The sequence below is a fragment of the Mytilus californianus genome, unplaced genomic scaffold, assembly GCF_021869535.1.
Source record: "Mytilus californianus isolate M0D057914Y unplaced genomic scaffold, xbMytCali1.0.p SCAF_6, whole genome shotgun sequence".
In the NCBI taxonomy this organism is placed as follows: Eukaryota; Metazoa; Mollusca; class Bivalvia; order Mytilida; family Mytilidae; genus Mytilus; species Mytilus californianus.
The window spans coordinates 42,266,436-42,284,020 of record NW_026262712.1 but is presented as its reverse complement, the minus strand read 5'-3'; the positions used below and the strand labels follow the sequence as shown (position 1 = coordinate 42,284,020).

General features: G+C 30.7%; 1 protein-coding gene across 2 annotated transcripts; it reads right to left on the bottom strand.

Moving 5' to 3' along the window:
- Positions 1 to 238: 238 nt before the first annotated feature.
- LOC127705652 (DNA repair protein XRCC4-like) lies at positions 239 to 17,340 on the bottom strand. Of its 2 annotated transcripts, none has more exons than XM_052209979.1 (11): positions 17,238 to 17,340; positions 14,372 to 14,516; positions 13,277 to 13,467; positions 12,389 to 12,553; positions 11,751 to 11,807; positions 11,205 to 11,262; positions 9,990 to 10,074; positions 7,666 to 7,696; positions 5,186 to 5,289; positions 3,433 to 3,519; positions 239 to 2,199 (listed from the first exon to the last, which is right to left on the bottom strand). In XM_052209979.1, the coding sequence occupies exons 2-11, from the start codon at positions 14,499 to 14,501 to the stop codon at positions 2,079 to 2,081; spliced, it is 1,029 nt and encodes a 342-aa protein (XP_052065939.1). In that variant the 5' UTR covers positions 14,502 to 14,516; positions 17,238 to 17,340; the 3' UTR covers positions 239 to 2,078. The 2 variants fall into 2 exon arrangements, with proteins under 2 accessions (XP_052065939.1, XP_052065938.1); XM_052209978.1 differs by having other exon boundaries at positions 17,221 to 17,329.
- Between the last annotated feature and the right edge of the window lie 245 nt (positions 17,341 to 17,585).

Sequence of the window (17,585 nt, the reverse complement as noted above, 5' to 3'; positions counted from 1 at the left end):
GTTGGTACCATAACCCCAAAGTCAATTTCAACCTTCCTTTTGTGGTATTGAACCTTATTGTAAAATTTCATACAGATCTTTCACTTAAACTTAAGTTATTGTCCGGAAACCAAATGTGTCTTCGGACGACGACACACACGACAACGACATCATAGCATTATACGAACCCAAAAAAATTTTTGTGGTCGTATAAAAATGTAATATTTTACTTTGAACAACAAAATAAAGTGACAAAACATTAAAATTTTGAAAAGGTTTTATTTTAAGCTGCCTTTACATAGCTTTTTCTGGAATTAGAATTAAAATACATGTATAATTATGTTATATCTTGATATTATTTAAACAATATATCTAGTCTTTTATTCAATAAAGCTTTTTTGTTTTATTCAACATATTTGTTTTCTTGTTAATGGTTAAAATATACTAACTACAGGAAACTTACAACTGCATGTCATCCTGGATGTCCATCAATCAAAAAGGGAAAAAAGTCGTCATAGAAAATATCTGTATTGCCACTGAATGTAAAAAGTCTTCATACTTGTCATAGAAAATATCTATATTGCTACTGGATGTTGAGCAAACAACAATCAAAGCAATTGTACTGGAAATATCATTGTAAAGTAGCTTTTTGAATTCTTTGTTTTGACCAAAAATTGAAAATATCTTAATTCATTTGTTATAAATCTCTTAAAAAACCTATAAAATCTGTCTAATATCTAACTAAAAAAACTCTTATATAAAACTATTTCCACAGAATATTAACAATAATCTGCTAACAAATTGATTTGTTCAAGTGGTTAATTCATTAAATATAAACAAAATTTATTTCTCAAAGGAGTTCACACATATGCTACATATATACTAAACAGTAAAGCTACTATAAATACAAGGATATATGTATATCAACTATACATGTGATGAATGTAAAAAAAATGTTACATATGGTAGCAAATCCATGATTATCATAAATAGTATGAGTCTTAAATAAAAAATATTATTAGTTACATAGTGCGCTAGTTACCTAATACGATATTTATGGGGTCAGTAAATTCCATATAGGGTGAGAGTGAAGCTCGAATCACCATATGGAATTTACTGACCCCATATATATCACATTAGGTCACTAGCACACTATGTCAGAATTTATCTTACCGACTACCTTAACATTGTGGTATTTAGACTAGTGGCCTATCAAAGTGATCAAGTCTTCAATACCGTTAGTATTGAGAACCTATTCTTTCAATGGTCTATACAAAAACAAATCCCAATAATAACAACTTGTTAGCTGTTCATGTGTTTTATGAATTTAGTTCAATCGTTCATTATCAATGTCTTCATCTGCTGAAACCTTTAATATTTTACCTCAAAACCTTGTTGTTTTTATAAAGGGACGTAACACCACTACTAACCATGTATTGAAATAAACCCCGCCTACTAACCTAATATGGAACCCTACTAACCTAATATGGAATATACAGAGTCTCCACACGGTTACTTTTAACCAATCATATTCCTAGAAATGTATAGGAGGTAAGATAAATAAGTTTTCAAACACATAATTTAACATACACAAGATAGAAAAAGATTTTTGCGTCATACAGGTAGAGTTTGGTTTATCACCCTTAGTCCCTGTATTATTGAATACATTTCAGTAGAATTCAATTTCCATTTTTGGATCACTATGTCAAAATACAAAGGATATATATTCAGAAAATTTGAAATAAAAAATCAATGGTGGGATAATGTAAAGCTAATACATTAATTTCAGCAATACCTAACACTGTGGATTCATTATTATTTATTGGATACCAATTTTCCAGGATTACAGTGGTTACAGGTGGAACACAAAATTAAATGTTTAACGAATTACAAATTTCCTATAGAATTGTTAGCAGACTTGGGCAAAACCAGGAAATTAAATATCCAGAAAAATGCAAGTTTTCCTCAATCATCGAAAATTGGTACCCACGAAAATAAATGAATCCACAAAAGATAAATTTGATGGTTTTCATTTGATACAGTAATCAATTTGTCCCTGAAATACAAAAAAATCACAATTGCATTTTTATTTTAACCAATTATATTTCATCAAGCATGGCGTCAGCATCATTGTCATATGAATTGCCTGAGGATGCCCTGGATTTCCTTGTACTTGATGGTCTCTCTGATGATCTACTTGTTGATGGTCTTTCTGATAAACTACAAATAAATAATACATTTACATTGAGAAGTTTGATACTATTAAAGATAGCTAATTTGTTAGAAGAGAAATAATCAGTTTATCAAAATGTCAATTTACATATCTATTTTTACCTCCTGGAAGCTATAGCACAAACATATTGAAGTACTGTATTCTGTTTACATTAAAATCTTTTTTTTGATAGATCTTTGGTAGTTTCTGATTAATTTATTTACAAATTTTATCAACTATGGAGGATTTACAGGGGCGTTTCTAGGATATTTGAAAGAGGGGGCGTAGAATCAAAACATTACGCCCTCACTTGGACCCACCCCTGATTTAGAGCTTGACTTATTGTAAAGACACTTGTTGAAGACTGTATGTTACCATCTAGATGTCATTTGGTTATATTATTGTTGGGTTGCTGTCCCATTTTAACAAATACATTTTATTCACATTTCTCAACATAAAGTATACACAGGAGAAAACAATGTAACAGCTTCAATGTATGATGATGGAATAGCATGTATATGACAACTATTAAAGCAGCAAACATAAATGTAATAGATATAATTCTGTGGTTCAGGAGACAAACTGAAATTTCTGTACAGTGTCACATGACAAATTTGCTTTAGGACTATTCCATTAAGATGGTTGTGGGAGGATAGGAAGGGACTTACAACATACTGTCTTCTTCCAAAACTTTTGCTCATATCAAATGTACATACGACCATAAATGACCCTTGACCCTTGTCCAAAAAATTAAACATCTCTTCCGACTGCTTTTATTATATTGTTGGATTGCTGTCACACTGGTGGTCAAACCACGTCCTTTCATCTGCACTTGTGTTTTACACTAGGCCTTGACCCAAGGATTCTATGTTGTACAATTAATTGTTGTTTTCTTTATTCAGTAGCATTAAAAAAGGCTATATGGAAGCAAGATTTTGAACTGCAATGAAGTTCATTTTGGATGATGCTGATGGATGACTGTTTAACTTCCAGTGGCAAGTTGGCATGTTAAATGCATATTCAGGACGAGAACATGTAAATGCGAAATGAATATAATTTCTGCTTTGTACTAGACCAACACACTGAGCTAGATTTTGTTTTTTAATAAATGAAGTAGAATGTGATACTTCTTATACCACTATTAAATTATGATGGATGAATGAGTCTAAGTTTGTACTGATAAGATCCAAGGGTTGCAGGGAAGAATATTGATAAATTGCAATCTATTCAAATGGAAGTACCTTGTATTTGAATCCTTTGAGGAAACTTTAGGTAGAACTGGTTTAGAATTAGGTGTTTTCTTGTTTGTCTCCCTGGTTCGTCTTGGCCTATAAAGTATAAAATTAAATACAAATAGTATACAAAAGTTGTTTTCTTAAAAAATAACTCAACGTGGTAATTGTGTGTGATTCACTTAAATCTATGTAAATTCAGTAGGTAATAATCTGAGTGTAATCCCCCTTCAGTGACTTGGTTCCCATCAGCAAGGAAGATTCTATATTATTATACTTCATGTCAAAATGCAAGATTTTGATTGGTTAATACGAGGGAGACAATATACTCTATCCCATGGCAAATATTACCCTTCACGGAAATGCTTGATCAATTGTGCGCTTTATCAAGTATGGACGATTGTTATGTACATACGTCATAGTTTATTACTTTAAATTTTAAATTAAATAGACAGTAATAACAGAACATTCAGTATAATAAATTGAATAACACATAGCTGAGAGGGTGATGTAGCAGATTGTTACCCCTCGAAAAGACGTCTCTGTTGACAATGTTTTCTTGGGATAACAATCTGCTCTATCACCCTCTCAGCTATGTGTTGTTTATATATTGTTTCATTTATGTGTGTATGTGACAAACTTGTGTGATGTTCTCATGCATTATATATGTCCAGAAAATACTGGAACAGCCACATCAATCATTATAACATGATATAATTTTTTTTGGGAAACAAGAAAGTAAATATAATATTTTATAGGGGAGATAACTCTATATTTCTAACATTCTGAATATAAATATGCATAGTTCATGTAAATGTGTTTTTGTGTTATTTACACAAAACTGTTAAATTCCTGTTTATTTGGATTTAAATTTGGAAAATTATGATAAATTAGCAAATAATATTTTTTTAAACTTTAAATCAGGCAAATACTCAAGAATTTTTATTATTTCATTCTCATTTATATGTTCAGATGTGAAGAACTGCAAGTACTCATAATTATAGTATTTTTTAAATTAAAGCTCATCAATTGTGTGTGTGTGTGGGGGGGGGGGGGGGGGGAGGTTAGTTATGAAGGATTTCTAATTAATGCAATATTAAACTTTTTTTTAATTCTATACAATTCTAAAAGTATTTCTATTGGAAATTACAATCAGCATGCATCTATCATTTCAAATGCCTCCTAACCCTAACAACAATTAAAGAACCTTTGTGAGCGCACTCACATACCCCACGCCCCCACATTGTCACTTGGCAGACAAAATCATGCAAAGGGGCATAACTCCTAGAAAAAAAATTGAGTCATAATTTCCTGTCCATATGCACATCTACATATAGGCTGTGTTTGGATATACGCCTATGGTTACCCATAGGTACCTTCGGGTACCCATGGTTTGATATTTTATATATCAAAATATCAAACCATGGGTACCCAAAGGTATCTATTGTTAACCATAGGCTGCCTTAGGCGTATATCCGAACACAGCCAGTATGTCCTTATTATCTATAAAGTTTCATGAAATTCTGTTGTGTGGTTTCAGAGGAGTTGCGACAAGAACAGGACTGATAGACTGACGGATGGACGAACGGAAGGACGGAAAGACAGACAGACAGATGGGTCAAAAACATTATTCCCGACGCAAAAATTGTGCGGGGTATAATTACTATTCTATGTAAGAAACACAAAGCTAGAACTTACTCATTTAAACATTGAATCATGGGCTCAATAGTTTGTCACAACTATGAAAAAACTGTAAACAAACCTTGCAACAGCTCTTGGTTTGTCTTCATGCTCATCTTCGAGGACTAAGGAATCATCGTCCATTGATCGATTTGATTGCTTTGCTTTCTTACTGTGTTGTGTGACCTTAAAAGAATAAAAATAAATTGCTTCGGTGAGTGCAGCTGGATACGACCGCAGAGGTCTAACCCTGAACAGTTGGGGCAAAAATGGACACAATATTCAAGCTTGATACAGGTCTGAATTTGGATTGTAATTAAATATTTGACACATATATTTGAAGAAATTTTCTTTTTAATTTCTGAAATCTGAAATGAGAAAAAATTGTCTCCCCTCTCACAATTTCTTTTTTACCACCACCCCCCCTTTCCCTTTTTCCAAAAAAAAAATTCTTACCTCAAGATATGGTCATAATCTCAATTCAAATTTCCAATGGAGTTTGCAACCATAATTACTCATTTAAATTTACCATAGTGGTAACTTAATCTATTTTATAATAGAATATAAAATATGGTGTCAAATCTTTCATATGGATTTTTTGTAAAAAAATAAAAGATGCAACATTTGCAAATGTTTTTACTGGTCTTCCTTTATAAATATGCATTTCTTTAAACATAATTTAAAAGCAGAGTAAGGGAGGTAATCAAAACATTGTGTTTGGATTACCTCCCTTACACTGCTTTTAAATTGTCTTAAGTAATTGTCTATTAACCATTTAAAAGTAATGTTAGGGAGGTAATTCAAAAGATGAGTTTGAATTACCTCCCTTACACTGCTTTAAATTATGTTTTGTATTAAAGTTATTGTCCATTAACCAGGACACCCTTGTTTTTCCCCCTTTTTTGCCCCTAACTCCTAAACGGTTTGAGCCATAACCCCCAAAGCAAATCCTAACCATCCCTTTGTGGTATGGAAACTTGTGGTATAATTTCAGAGAGATCCATACACAGTTCCACAAGTTATTGTCTGGAAACTAGAAAAAATGCTTATTTGGGCCCCTTTTTGGCCCCTAATTCCTAAACTGTTAAGACCATAACCCCCAAAATCAATCCCAACCTTCCTTTTGTGGTTATAAACCTTGTGTTTAAAGTTCATAGATTTCTATTTAATTATACTAAAGTTATTGTCCGGAAACCAACTGTCATTGGACGCCGACGACCACGGCGACGACAACGTGATACCAATATACGTCTTCAAAAAAACAACTAAAATAATTCATGGAAAAGAGAATCTAATGTTAACCAGTTGGAATTTATCATAGTGATTTTCAAAAGAAGATAGATGACATTTAAATCTTCAATTGTCTGGAATAACATTAAAAGTTAAAATATTTAAAAAATACTTCATGGTACATTTTTTTTTTATGTTTCAATGACCTCATGGAAATTGAGTGATTTGGTGTTCATTCATCTTGTGTAGCTGTTGAACAGTAGCTCTTATGGTTCTTATATTCTTTAGACAATTTGTGGACCAAAGAGTGATGAGCTCCCAAAGGTAATTTATTGTTCTTCAAAGAGTGCACTGATTTATATCTATATATTTTTTTTTTTCAAATATTAATCACATTCTCACACAACATCGCACAGCAAGAATTTTTAACTCCCCCATGTTGCAAAAGGTGTTTCAGGGCTACAGTATAACACAATGAAATTGACCCTTCTACAAATTCAGACCTTAATAATAAAAACATAGCATAACATTTCTGAATCTAAACAAAGGAGTAGGCCCAGTAAGACCCCTTTTTGGCCCCAAAATATAGCAGTTTTACAAAATTGTTAAAATGTAAACTTTTAGCTATTTATTGGAAAGTAGAATACTTCTGCTACATAAATATGGGCAGTTTTTGACAATACAATGCATATATATCGGGTACTAGCATCATAAAGTCATGCTAAATTACTGAAATCTTCACAATTTTAGCATTTGAGTTAAATTTTAGAAGGTTTCCGTTTTAAAGTGGCCACATTTGTGTTCATTCTTAATATTTAAATGCAAGTTGTATTTGATAATACATAACATATATGAAGGTTGAGAGTGAACACGGATGCGGCCACTTTCATTTTTGACAAAAACCATCTGAAAAGTGACATATTATGGCATATTTGATAGATTTTTCATATTTAAGCTTGAATCTGAGCGTCTTTAATGATAAAATCAGTTCAAATCTGTCACATAAACTAATTAAATGGACTGAAGTAGACACTTAAGTGTTTAAAAAGTGACCAAAATCTTTCATCAGATGAACCTGAAATTTGAGGCCAAAATCAGCCCTTACAGGAACTACTCCTTTGATTCTTACAAAAACAAAAACTATTTATTTCTGATCTGTGTTCCAAAGATTTATAATCAAGGCTTTTTAAATTTGAATCTGAATGCAAATATTATTTTTTCTCCTATCAGTTTCAAAAGTTTAGGATACATATAATTTATTCAAATTTTCATAAATAACATTTTTGTTTGGTTAAATTTAATCTCCATATAATATATAGCACTGTAACTTACCCCCTCATCATCAGTAGTGTTTTCATCATCACTGAAATAAATGAAAAAAATTCAGAAAAAGGCAATCTGAAAGACAGCAACATTGCTTATTAATTCAAAGTCGCTGTACCATGATCTTGTGGGCAGGGCCATGAAATGGTCGCCAAACTGAGATGTACTTATGAGTGATAGTAATGCAACTTTATATCATGTATCAATGATCTATCACAAGTAGTTCCTATCAAACTAGCTTAAGCAGAAAACTTAACAATTGTTGACACCACCGCTGTTGCCAGAAAAGCAATTAATCCCTATGTCTCGCTTTCCGTGACTTCCATCCCTGGTGAGACAAAAATTAAAAATATGAGTTTTCATTTTTGTGATACAGATGTACCTATTCTGTGCAATTTTCGCAATAATAAAAACATTGCAAAAATTCCTGATTTTACAATATTTAACATCACAAACTAATTATTATTATTAAATCAATATCAAATCAGAAAACAAGGAAGCAACTTTCAACAAGCTTTATTTTGTGTTAAAATTTCTAAAAATATCATTGAAAGTAAATTTATAAAGAATTTTTTTCCCAACTATTTATAAAACATGAAAATACTTATGATTATAAAAGCTTTTTATTATGTTAATGATATGGAATCACTAAGTGCAATAGTTCACAAAATAATGAAAGAAAGAATTCTGAAAATACCAAGATAAAAATTAGAAAAATGCTTATTACATAAATTTATCTGTGAAAAGACAAGGAGGTCAAAAAATGTAAAGTCAAATTCACAGTTACATAGGATATGAAAGGGCAGGTTGAAATTTCTTGAAAAATATAAAAAAATTAAAAATAATCTGAAAAAAACTATTAAAGTGTTTACCATGTTTACAATTGGAAACCCAATCTTTTAGTGATGCTTGAAGGTTGCACTTTGTAAATACAGCTGTTTCACAAACCATGCCTCTTTTGGGGAGATATATAATATTCATAGATATTTTGTTTTGTTTACGTACTGGTTCTCAGATATGATCTCTATGTTTCATCTCTTAGAGAAATAACTTGGGAATGTTACCAGTATAAATACACATGGTAGTGTTAAAAATTGAATTCTGAGGAAGACCCAAAGTGAAGGGGAGGGGTAGTACAGAATTTTAATATAAGTTTATACTCTTATAAGTTCGGGGCATATAAATGTTGAAAATATGCCACACAGCCCTATGTTTTGACCTTTGAATAAAATAAGAGTGCATATCAACTTTCCATTCAAGGATATAATTTTTTACAAAACTTCATAGTAAAAGTGGCACAGTTTCAGCCGTAAAGGGAGTTCCTATGGGAAATTGCATTGTCTATATTTACAGAAGTGCAACCTACAGGTATTCATTTTAACAGGTCAATGCGGATGAGTCGAGTTCAGCTTTTAATTCAATAATGAAAGTTATAATAAAACCAAGGTTAAGGAAAACTAAGTAGCAATACAAAAAATTATATATTTGATGCATTGTGCTGAAAAACAATTATAAACAGCAAAGTAGTCTAAATCTTGAAAGAATGCCATTCTCTCTCATTAGTTGATTATTTTTTTTATGAAAATAAAAACTTCCATACAATTTAAGTCTAAAACTTCAAAACAAAATTTATGAAAATTAGCGATACAAGTATTAAATGAAAATAAATTTAAGGAGATGTGATTATGATTGCCATGCAGTAAGCTTATTTGACATTAATATTGTGTTAAATACCTCCATATGTATAATAGAAGTCCCATAATTCTAAAACTAAGACAATTTGCCAAAATAAAAATCAATGGGCTTTCTTTAAACAATGTTTACCATGTTTTTATTATTCAAGTTTAAATTCTTTAAACATGTTAAAAATAAGTGAACTTAAAGTTGAAGGCCGTACTTTGACCTATAATAGTTTATTTTTACAAATTGTGACTTGGATGGAGAGTTGTCTCATTGGCACTCATACCACATCTTCTTATATCTAATTAAAATTGAGTTAATATACAAAGAAAGAAAGTATGGACAGATAAACAGTGCCTTTTACTTCAACTGGCTTATATAAACACTCAGGTAGCAAAATATTATGATGAGGCTAAAATATTCTATGACAACAAAGATTTATCAAATATGAAGGACAGTTCGTCATAATGTTTTTTTTTTTATTTTCTGATATTTGGCTCATGAAAAGTTTATTCTATTTGTCTAACTTATCAACAGCTGTCTTAGTTTCTTATCTTTTCACATTTCTGTAAAAAGACTGAGAGGAGTTCAAAGGTTTCCAATTTTCTAAGTTAAAGTTTATTGCCACTTGTCTTTTTTCTGTAGTTAATTACCTATAATTCATCTTTTTTGCTGGACGTTTACTACTTTGCGTTGTTGTTCTTGAAGGTCCAGGTTCCCCATTATTTACTGCAACACCTGTAAAGAACAATTAACCATTAACAGTAACTTAAAAGATTCATAATGTGTACATCAACTAAAACTTTACAAAATAAAGTAAATTCAATTTTGTAAAGAATTTTTTTTTCAGTATGCAAAATATAACAGGATAAGTATTGCATAAATTAGAAAAGAAATGGCAGATTATACCAAAGAGATACTCAAAGTCACAAGTCAAAAATGAACTGACAATGCCGAGGCAAACAAAGACCAAAAGAAAAAACCAAGTCTACAAAACACAACATAGATAAACTGCAGAGGCAGATTTAGGGGGCCCCAGGGTGCCCCCCCCCCCACTTTTGTGGGAAAAATTTGGTTGATTATATAGGGAATTACTGAGGCATGACTGGAGCGGGCCCCCTCTTAGGCAGTCAGTGGGCCCATCCCTTATGAAAATTTCTGGATCTGCCACTGGACTGAGCAACATGAACCCTACCAAAAATTGGAGGTTATCTCCTTTATTTTCAATCTGATCCAATTTTTTGCATGCAGCATTTTTTGAAATTGCAATGATTATTGTAGCACTCTTTTTTGCTGATCAACAATTGCAATTTCTACAGTAAATGTTACTTCTTGAACTAAGTGTTAATTTATCAATGCTATTAAATAATTTTGAAAGGATTGCAAAGGATTCCACACAATTAATTCTAAAACCTTATTATCAAATAATCAAATTGTTTCTGTAATATATATGTTAATACAGACCGATTGTCGCATGTCTCCATGACTTTCTGCACTCCAGGTAAGCATGCTCTTTGAGACCATTAAGGAGGGTCTAGATTGGAGGTTCTTCGTTTCAGTATTTTTTTTTCAATTTTAGGTTATTTCTTTCTATTCTTTAAATTTGTTTCCCATTATTCTCTACTCCTTATATTTTAACACCCATTATTCTTTATACCTTATTTCTTGTTCTATTTTTCTCTATTCTTTACTTTTTAGGCCCATTTTTCTCTATTCCGTAAACCCCATCCAGACCCTTATTAAGGTAGTTAGTGGCATTACTGGCATAGGGTAAAAATCTAAATATACATTTGTATCAATATGAAAACAAATCAGCTTGGGTAAATTCTGTTTTTCAAAATTTTTGGTAAAATTGATTTCAAACAAACCTCCAGATTCTTTCAATTCTCTGATCTTCTCTTTTTTACTGTTTAAAATTGCTGCAAACTAAAATAAAAAAAGTTTAATAAGTAAACATTAGTAAATATATACACACTGTAAACATGTTCGTTCGTTATTGTTGAATCCCAAGAATTTTTTTGGATAATGCATATTTGTTGATTATTTTTGGCTGATTATCATAAAATTGAGTATATATGAAAGTTATTGGTGTTTCACTAATAGTGTTTATCCTAAAACTATTTCATAATATACAAGGGTCTAGATTGGGGTCTTCATTTTTGTATTCTTTAAATTTTTTGCATTTTCTCTTCTTTATTTTCCCCCTGGTTATCATGGTTATTCTCTATACTTTTATTTCATGTATTTAGATTCCTATTATTCTGGTTTTTTTTCATTCTTTTAGCCTATTTTTTCCCTTTTCTTTATTTTTGTTGGTCCATTTTTCTTTAACTTTGGGCCATAATCCTCTATTCTGTAAACCCAATCTAGGCCCTCATTATACTGATATACAATGTATAGTTTGTCTTCCTTACTTTAGAATAAAGATCCCTTTCTAATTCTTCCTTTGCCACAACACACTTTTCCAATCTCTAAAATAAAAGATTTAAAAAATCTTAAATATATTTTTAAATGCATTTTCTTTGATAAGATCAACTCATGTACTGGAGTAAAATGTCCTTGAAGTAGCAATTTCTTTCCTAAAAATACCAAGGCATCAAAACGTTTACAAAGTACTGAGTCAGACTTTTTTACATTAATATTTTATAAAAAGGAAATGATGGACATGGTTTACTGCACATTTTCTACAAAAGTTCCAGAAGCCAAAGAGATTTGATGCACCATATATGAATTGCAGAATTTTTTGCTCAAACAAATATTGGAAAGAAGAGTAAGCAATAAATGAAAAGTGGAAAAGGGGGAGGGGAAAGTGTATAATAGAACTTTTAAAACAGAGTGACAACTTTAAAATGTAAACAAATATAACAGAAAATTTCTAAATTTGTTGGTACTGAAGTGCATGGAAAAGCATGCTTATACAAAAAATAAGGGAAACAAATGATAAAATACAAGGCATGCAAGATATTGAGATGTATATGAGAAAATAATCTTATAAAATACAAGGAAAATACCAGAAGAAAGCTTTGCAAAAGAAAAAAATCAAATTTCCTACCTTTAAAGCATTAACTCTTTCTTGAGACAATCTGTCATTATCTGTTTGTAATGTTGCTATTTCTACCTGCTGTGATTTTGCACATTCAATACAATAATTGAGGACAGAACTAATGGCATCAGTGGCAGATGTTGAGGACTTGAGTGTAGCTCTGCCTAACTGAAACTATACATACATGTGAACATCATGAACATGGGGAGTTGAAATGTAATAAAATTAAAATTAAAAGGTCATATGTACTTTTCATTCTAACTCTAATTTTGCACAATTTAATTAAATAAAAATATAAAAATTAAAGGAAAGGATACTGGATGGCTATTCTTTAATTATATTTCTTTTATTGTAATGTATTTGTTTTCATAGATAAATTTCTTCAAAGATGTCATAATTATTTTCAATACTTAATAGGACAAAAATTCTTCTAAATCATGTAAATAGTTGTGTGATTTGCAGCTAAGAATCATTTACATATAAAATAATATTTTCTGCTGAATCAAAGTATATTAAATTAAAACCTTTATTTTTTTGACAATAAATTGTACTTGATTTCAACCCAATGTCATTAATTTGTTGATTTTTTCAGTATTTCTCTACAATTGTCAAATTAATCAACAGACTAAAATTTTGGGACCCTTTGGATTTGCAACTGACAAGGTAGAAGGTGGTGAGCAGATACATGTAAAACATGGATGTTTTCGGTTAAGTTTTTCACCACTACTGAATGCATTTTGATCGGTAGAATATGAGATGCTGTTTAATACCCCCCCCCCCCCCCCTAAACCACCTAATTCATTTTTCCTGAATACATGGTTAACATTCAAAGTAAAAGTGTAAATAAGAGGCACATGTATATTGAGTATTACATGCTAAAATGTCTTATTATCTTACTGTAATATCTTCTGCTGCAACATGTTTCTTCCAGATCAACTCTATACTGTTATCTTTTTTACGTTTGACTTGGTAATTAAAAACAATGTCTTTTCCTCCTGATTTTGTCAATGCCTGTAACGTCTGTCTAGTAAATGTATTTAGATCCATCTTGATAGTTAATCTGAGATTATCTAGATCATCTTCAGAAACTGAAAGTTTAAAAAAAAAAAAAAATACTGTAAATTCAGAAATTATTGCATTATTTTTATTAATGCAAATAATCATGATAATGCAACTGGGTGAGTATCGCAATAATAGAAACTCCAATTCTCCTATCTGTATATATATAGCTTAAGCTACAAAAATATTTTTGTCATGCATCCGATTTCACCTGGATAGATGTACACGCCTGATGAAGCTAGTTTGTCTAGCGAAATATTGCTTATATCTATTAAAAATCTAATAGAACTTTTTTAATGTATCAATTAGCGTGTTTAAGTTATATTCTTAAACATTTAAATAATTTTAATTTAGTATTAAACTGTATCAGTTTATTTTCAGGAGTTGATCCACACCTAAATAGAATGAATGTTGATTGTTGCTATTTTTAGACATTATATATATATATAGCTGTATGAAGATTTCCCTGAAATCTCAATATTAATCTCATATTTTTGTCCATAGTACAAAAATCATAATAAATGCATGCAATAATTTCTGAATTTACAGTAATAATATACTGTATTCCTTAAACACAGTAACAGGAATTTGATGAGCAATGGATGTGAAAATGCATCTAAGGGTAAAGTATGCTGACATGAAGCTTGCTACATTATTTCTTTAAGCTCTGGTTTGCAGAAAAAATGTACAGAAATTTTATATTTGGCAATTTAATATGTGTAAAAGTATGTAAGAATTCAGCAAATATGGTGTTGATGAGAAATGGATGTGAAAACACAGAGTAAACCATCTCCATCTGAACATGTTGAAGATTGATACCAAATTTCTGGAAGCTCTGATTGTAGTCTTTGTAGATTTGACAAAAATTTTATGATTAAATTTTGTGAAGGCATAAATATTATCGTACCAAGTTCAACAGAGTCAATATCTCACCTTGACCTTTCCAAACATCTATGCCATCAATCAAGGTAAGCTTGAAACCTGATTTCCCATCATCCTGATAGTCTGTTTGCAGAAAGCAGCCATTCCCGTCCAACAAATCTAATTTAACCAAGGATTTCATGCTGGTAAAGTTTTACTGTAAAAAAAATAAACAGTCATTGTTTTTTATTATTTCACATTTTCAAGCATAGCTTAGATGTTAGAGGGTATCTAACATGTATATGATGGTGATGACGTAGAGAAACAAATTGTTTAACATGTTTACTGTGTGTGGATTCATCAATTTTTTGTGTGATATCAATTTCGTGAGCTTTGTTGGTACAGGTGAAGTAAAAACTTAAACATGTTTAGAAATGTTTAATCAATGGTTTCTTTTTAAGAATCTTGTAAAAAGAAAATATACAGTCACTTACAGACTTACAGACTTTGGCAAATCCATTATGATGATGATTTTCCCATTGTGACCTACCAAACCAGACTTATTACTGGATTTGTACTAACATGAGCAACACGACAGGTGACACATGTGGAGTAGGATCTGCTTACCATTCTGATCACCTGAGATCATCCGAAGTTTTTGGTGGGGTTCGTGTTGTTTAATGTTTAGTTTTCTATGTTGTGTTATGTGTACTATTGTTTGTCTGTTGGTCTTTTTCTTTTTTTAACCTTGACGTTATCTGTTTATTTTCAACTTATGAGTTTCAATGTCCAGTCAGGGGTACTACTTGTACAAGTTATCTTTATTTACTGAAGAAGTAAATAAAATATACTTATATAAGTTAATTATAATGTTTGAATAATCTCCCCTTAATTTTCTAAAAAAATTACTTCTATAAGTAATTTTTTTTTTACAATCCCACAAAAATTCTCAAGTTTTGAGATGGAAAAACATGCCTTTAACAATTTTTCTCAGTTTAGCTCATAATTTTTTATTAGAGTTCAATGTTTCATCTCATTTCAACAAAGAAACTGATTGCGCAAAGATCTTAAGTATTTGCGCAAGGCCTTCAAAAATTGCCCCTTGGGGGCTTGTAAATGAGCAGTGTTCTGAAGATAACAGACAAATGAGATTTTCATTGTCCATGAAATTACACTTAAATGATTAGTAAAGACATCTGCAAAGGACAGACAATTAAAAATTCTCAAGAGCAAAGAAGTCCTAAGAATTCAAGAAAAGAAGATAGGATGACTTTTTTACTTGTATAAGTAAAAAAATCTGAATGTCTAAGGGACATAACTAAGCCCAATTTTTTTTTTACCTATACAAGTAAATAATATTCACTTGTACAGTCAGAGCTCTGACATAAATAAGTCTAAATCTGCTTTTGACTCATAGAGGTCTAAATTTGTAGATTCGAAGATTTGTCTCCCTTTAATTTAAGACAATTTATGACTTCAATAAGTCGATTAGTGTTAAGAAAGAAATATTTGACCTAAATTAAAAAGTTGCAAATATTGACTCCTACAAGTCGATAAGTAAACAAAATTGGTCACCTTCAAGACCCATGCATATTTATATAAAGGTCATGCATCTATATGAAATTATGACAATATTGAAAGACAATGCTTTGTCTTCTAAAGAAAAATATGCATGAGAGCCTAAAAAAACGGAAATAATGTTTATTTACTTTACAATGCAACCATCTATAGCCACACTAAATGAGGAAAATAATCTTATGTTAGGTAGAAATGTTCAATTAGATAATTAAATATAGATAACTCATGTCCTTGTGAACTTTCAGACAGGTTTATGATGTCATAGGTGGTGCACTTTGGCCAGCAAATAAAATTAAGTCTTTTCATAAAAATAAATAGACTTAAACAAGTCTGTCATTTTCTGACTTAAATAAGTCTGAAAATGAAAACACATTTTTACGATAAATGCCATTTTTGACTTATGTAAGTCGAATACAAAAAACGACTTGTTTATGTCTGAGCTCTGACTGTTGTATAAGTATCCTACAAATTTACTTACATAAGTATATTAATATTTACTTCTTCAAGTAAATAAAAATTACTTGTACAAGTAGTACCCCTGACTGATGTCCCTCTGGAGACTTTCACATCTCTTTTTCAAGATAGTTTAGTTTTGTTATAAATGATACTGGACAGTAAGCAAGCAGCAACCAATCACACAATCAAAGATTGTAACCAACTATTGATTTCATTGGCCAATAAATGTCTGAAACTGATTAAAAAAAGTTAAAAATATTTTACTTATTTATTGATCATGTTGATGTTGATGTATAGGATAATTTATATCATGTTTATCTGGAAATAATAGATCCAACTTCAAGTCAATAAATCACACATCATTGGATTCTTTATTCTTTTTACTAAACAAATTGTTGCGCATTATTAAATGAAGCGTGGGTTCATTATAAATCAGATCATAAAACAATTTTGAACTATATCATGTATATATTATATTTAGAATATAGCTTTTATAATGGACTTTAACCTCTTCGTTTTTGCCACCCATAAAAGAGAGTTGAAAGCTCTATAAAAGAATAGTAGATACCATAAAAGTTTATCGTTAATTTAGTTAATCAAATCGTCAATTATACATCGAACGCCCCCTTTTTGTTATGCAGTTTGATTAAACAATTATGATCTAGGCCTTTGTCACCAGAGAAATTTTCCAAAAATGTTTATTTTAATTAAATTTGAGCAATAAAATTTCTGTTGATTGTCATAGAGTAGCATAATTCTCATCCTCATAAAATTATATCTGCATGCAATGGGTTTTTGTGTAGCTGTGTAAGGTTTGCTTTGATCTGTTGATAATGTCATGATTTATCAACATTAAGTGATTGAGAAAATGTCTCATGAGTTTATACCTATAAATATGGGTTACTATGTAAGAAATTCAAATATCTGCGACCATCAATCAATTTCTAGACTGTACTCAGTCTTTACAACTTTTGCTAGACACTGCAAATATTCTAATGTAGGAAGAATGTCAAATACAGAGGTCTTCCGAGTAGTCTATTTATCTGCTACTCTCATGAGCAATGTTTAACTATTCAATCATTGCATCATTGTGGTAATTTTAGCGATACTCATTTGTCAATTGGAGAAAAAGATGCACTTATATGATCATAATTATGAAATAAATGAGGTAGAAATTTATTTGAATAAAATATTCCGGGCTCATATCCGGCATTCGGTTCTGGATTTTAGAAAAAAGCATCACTTGGTTTTC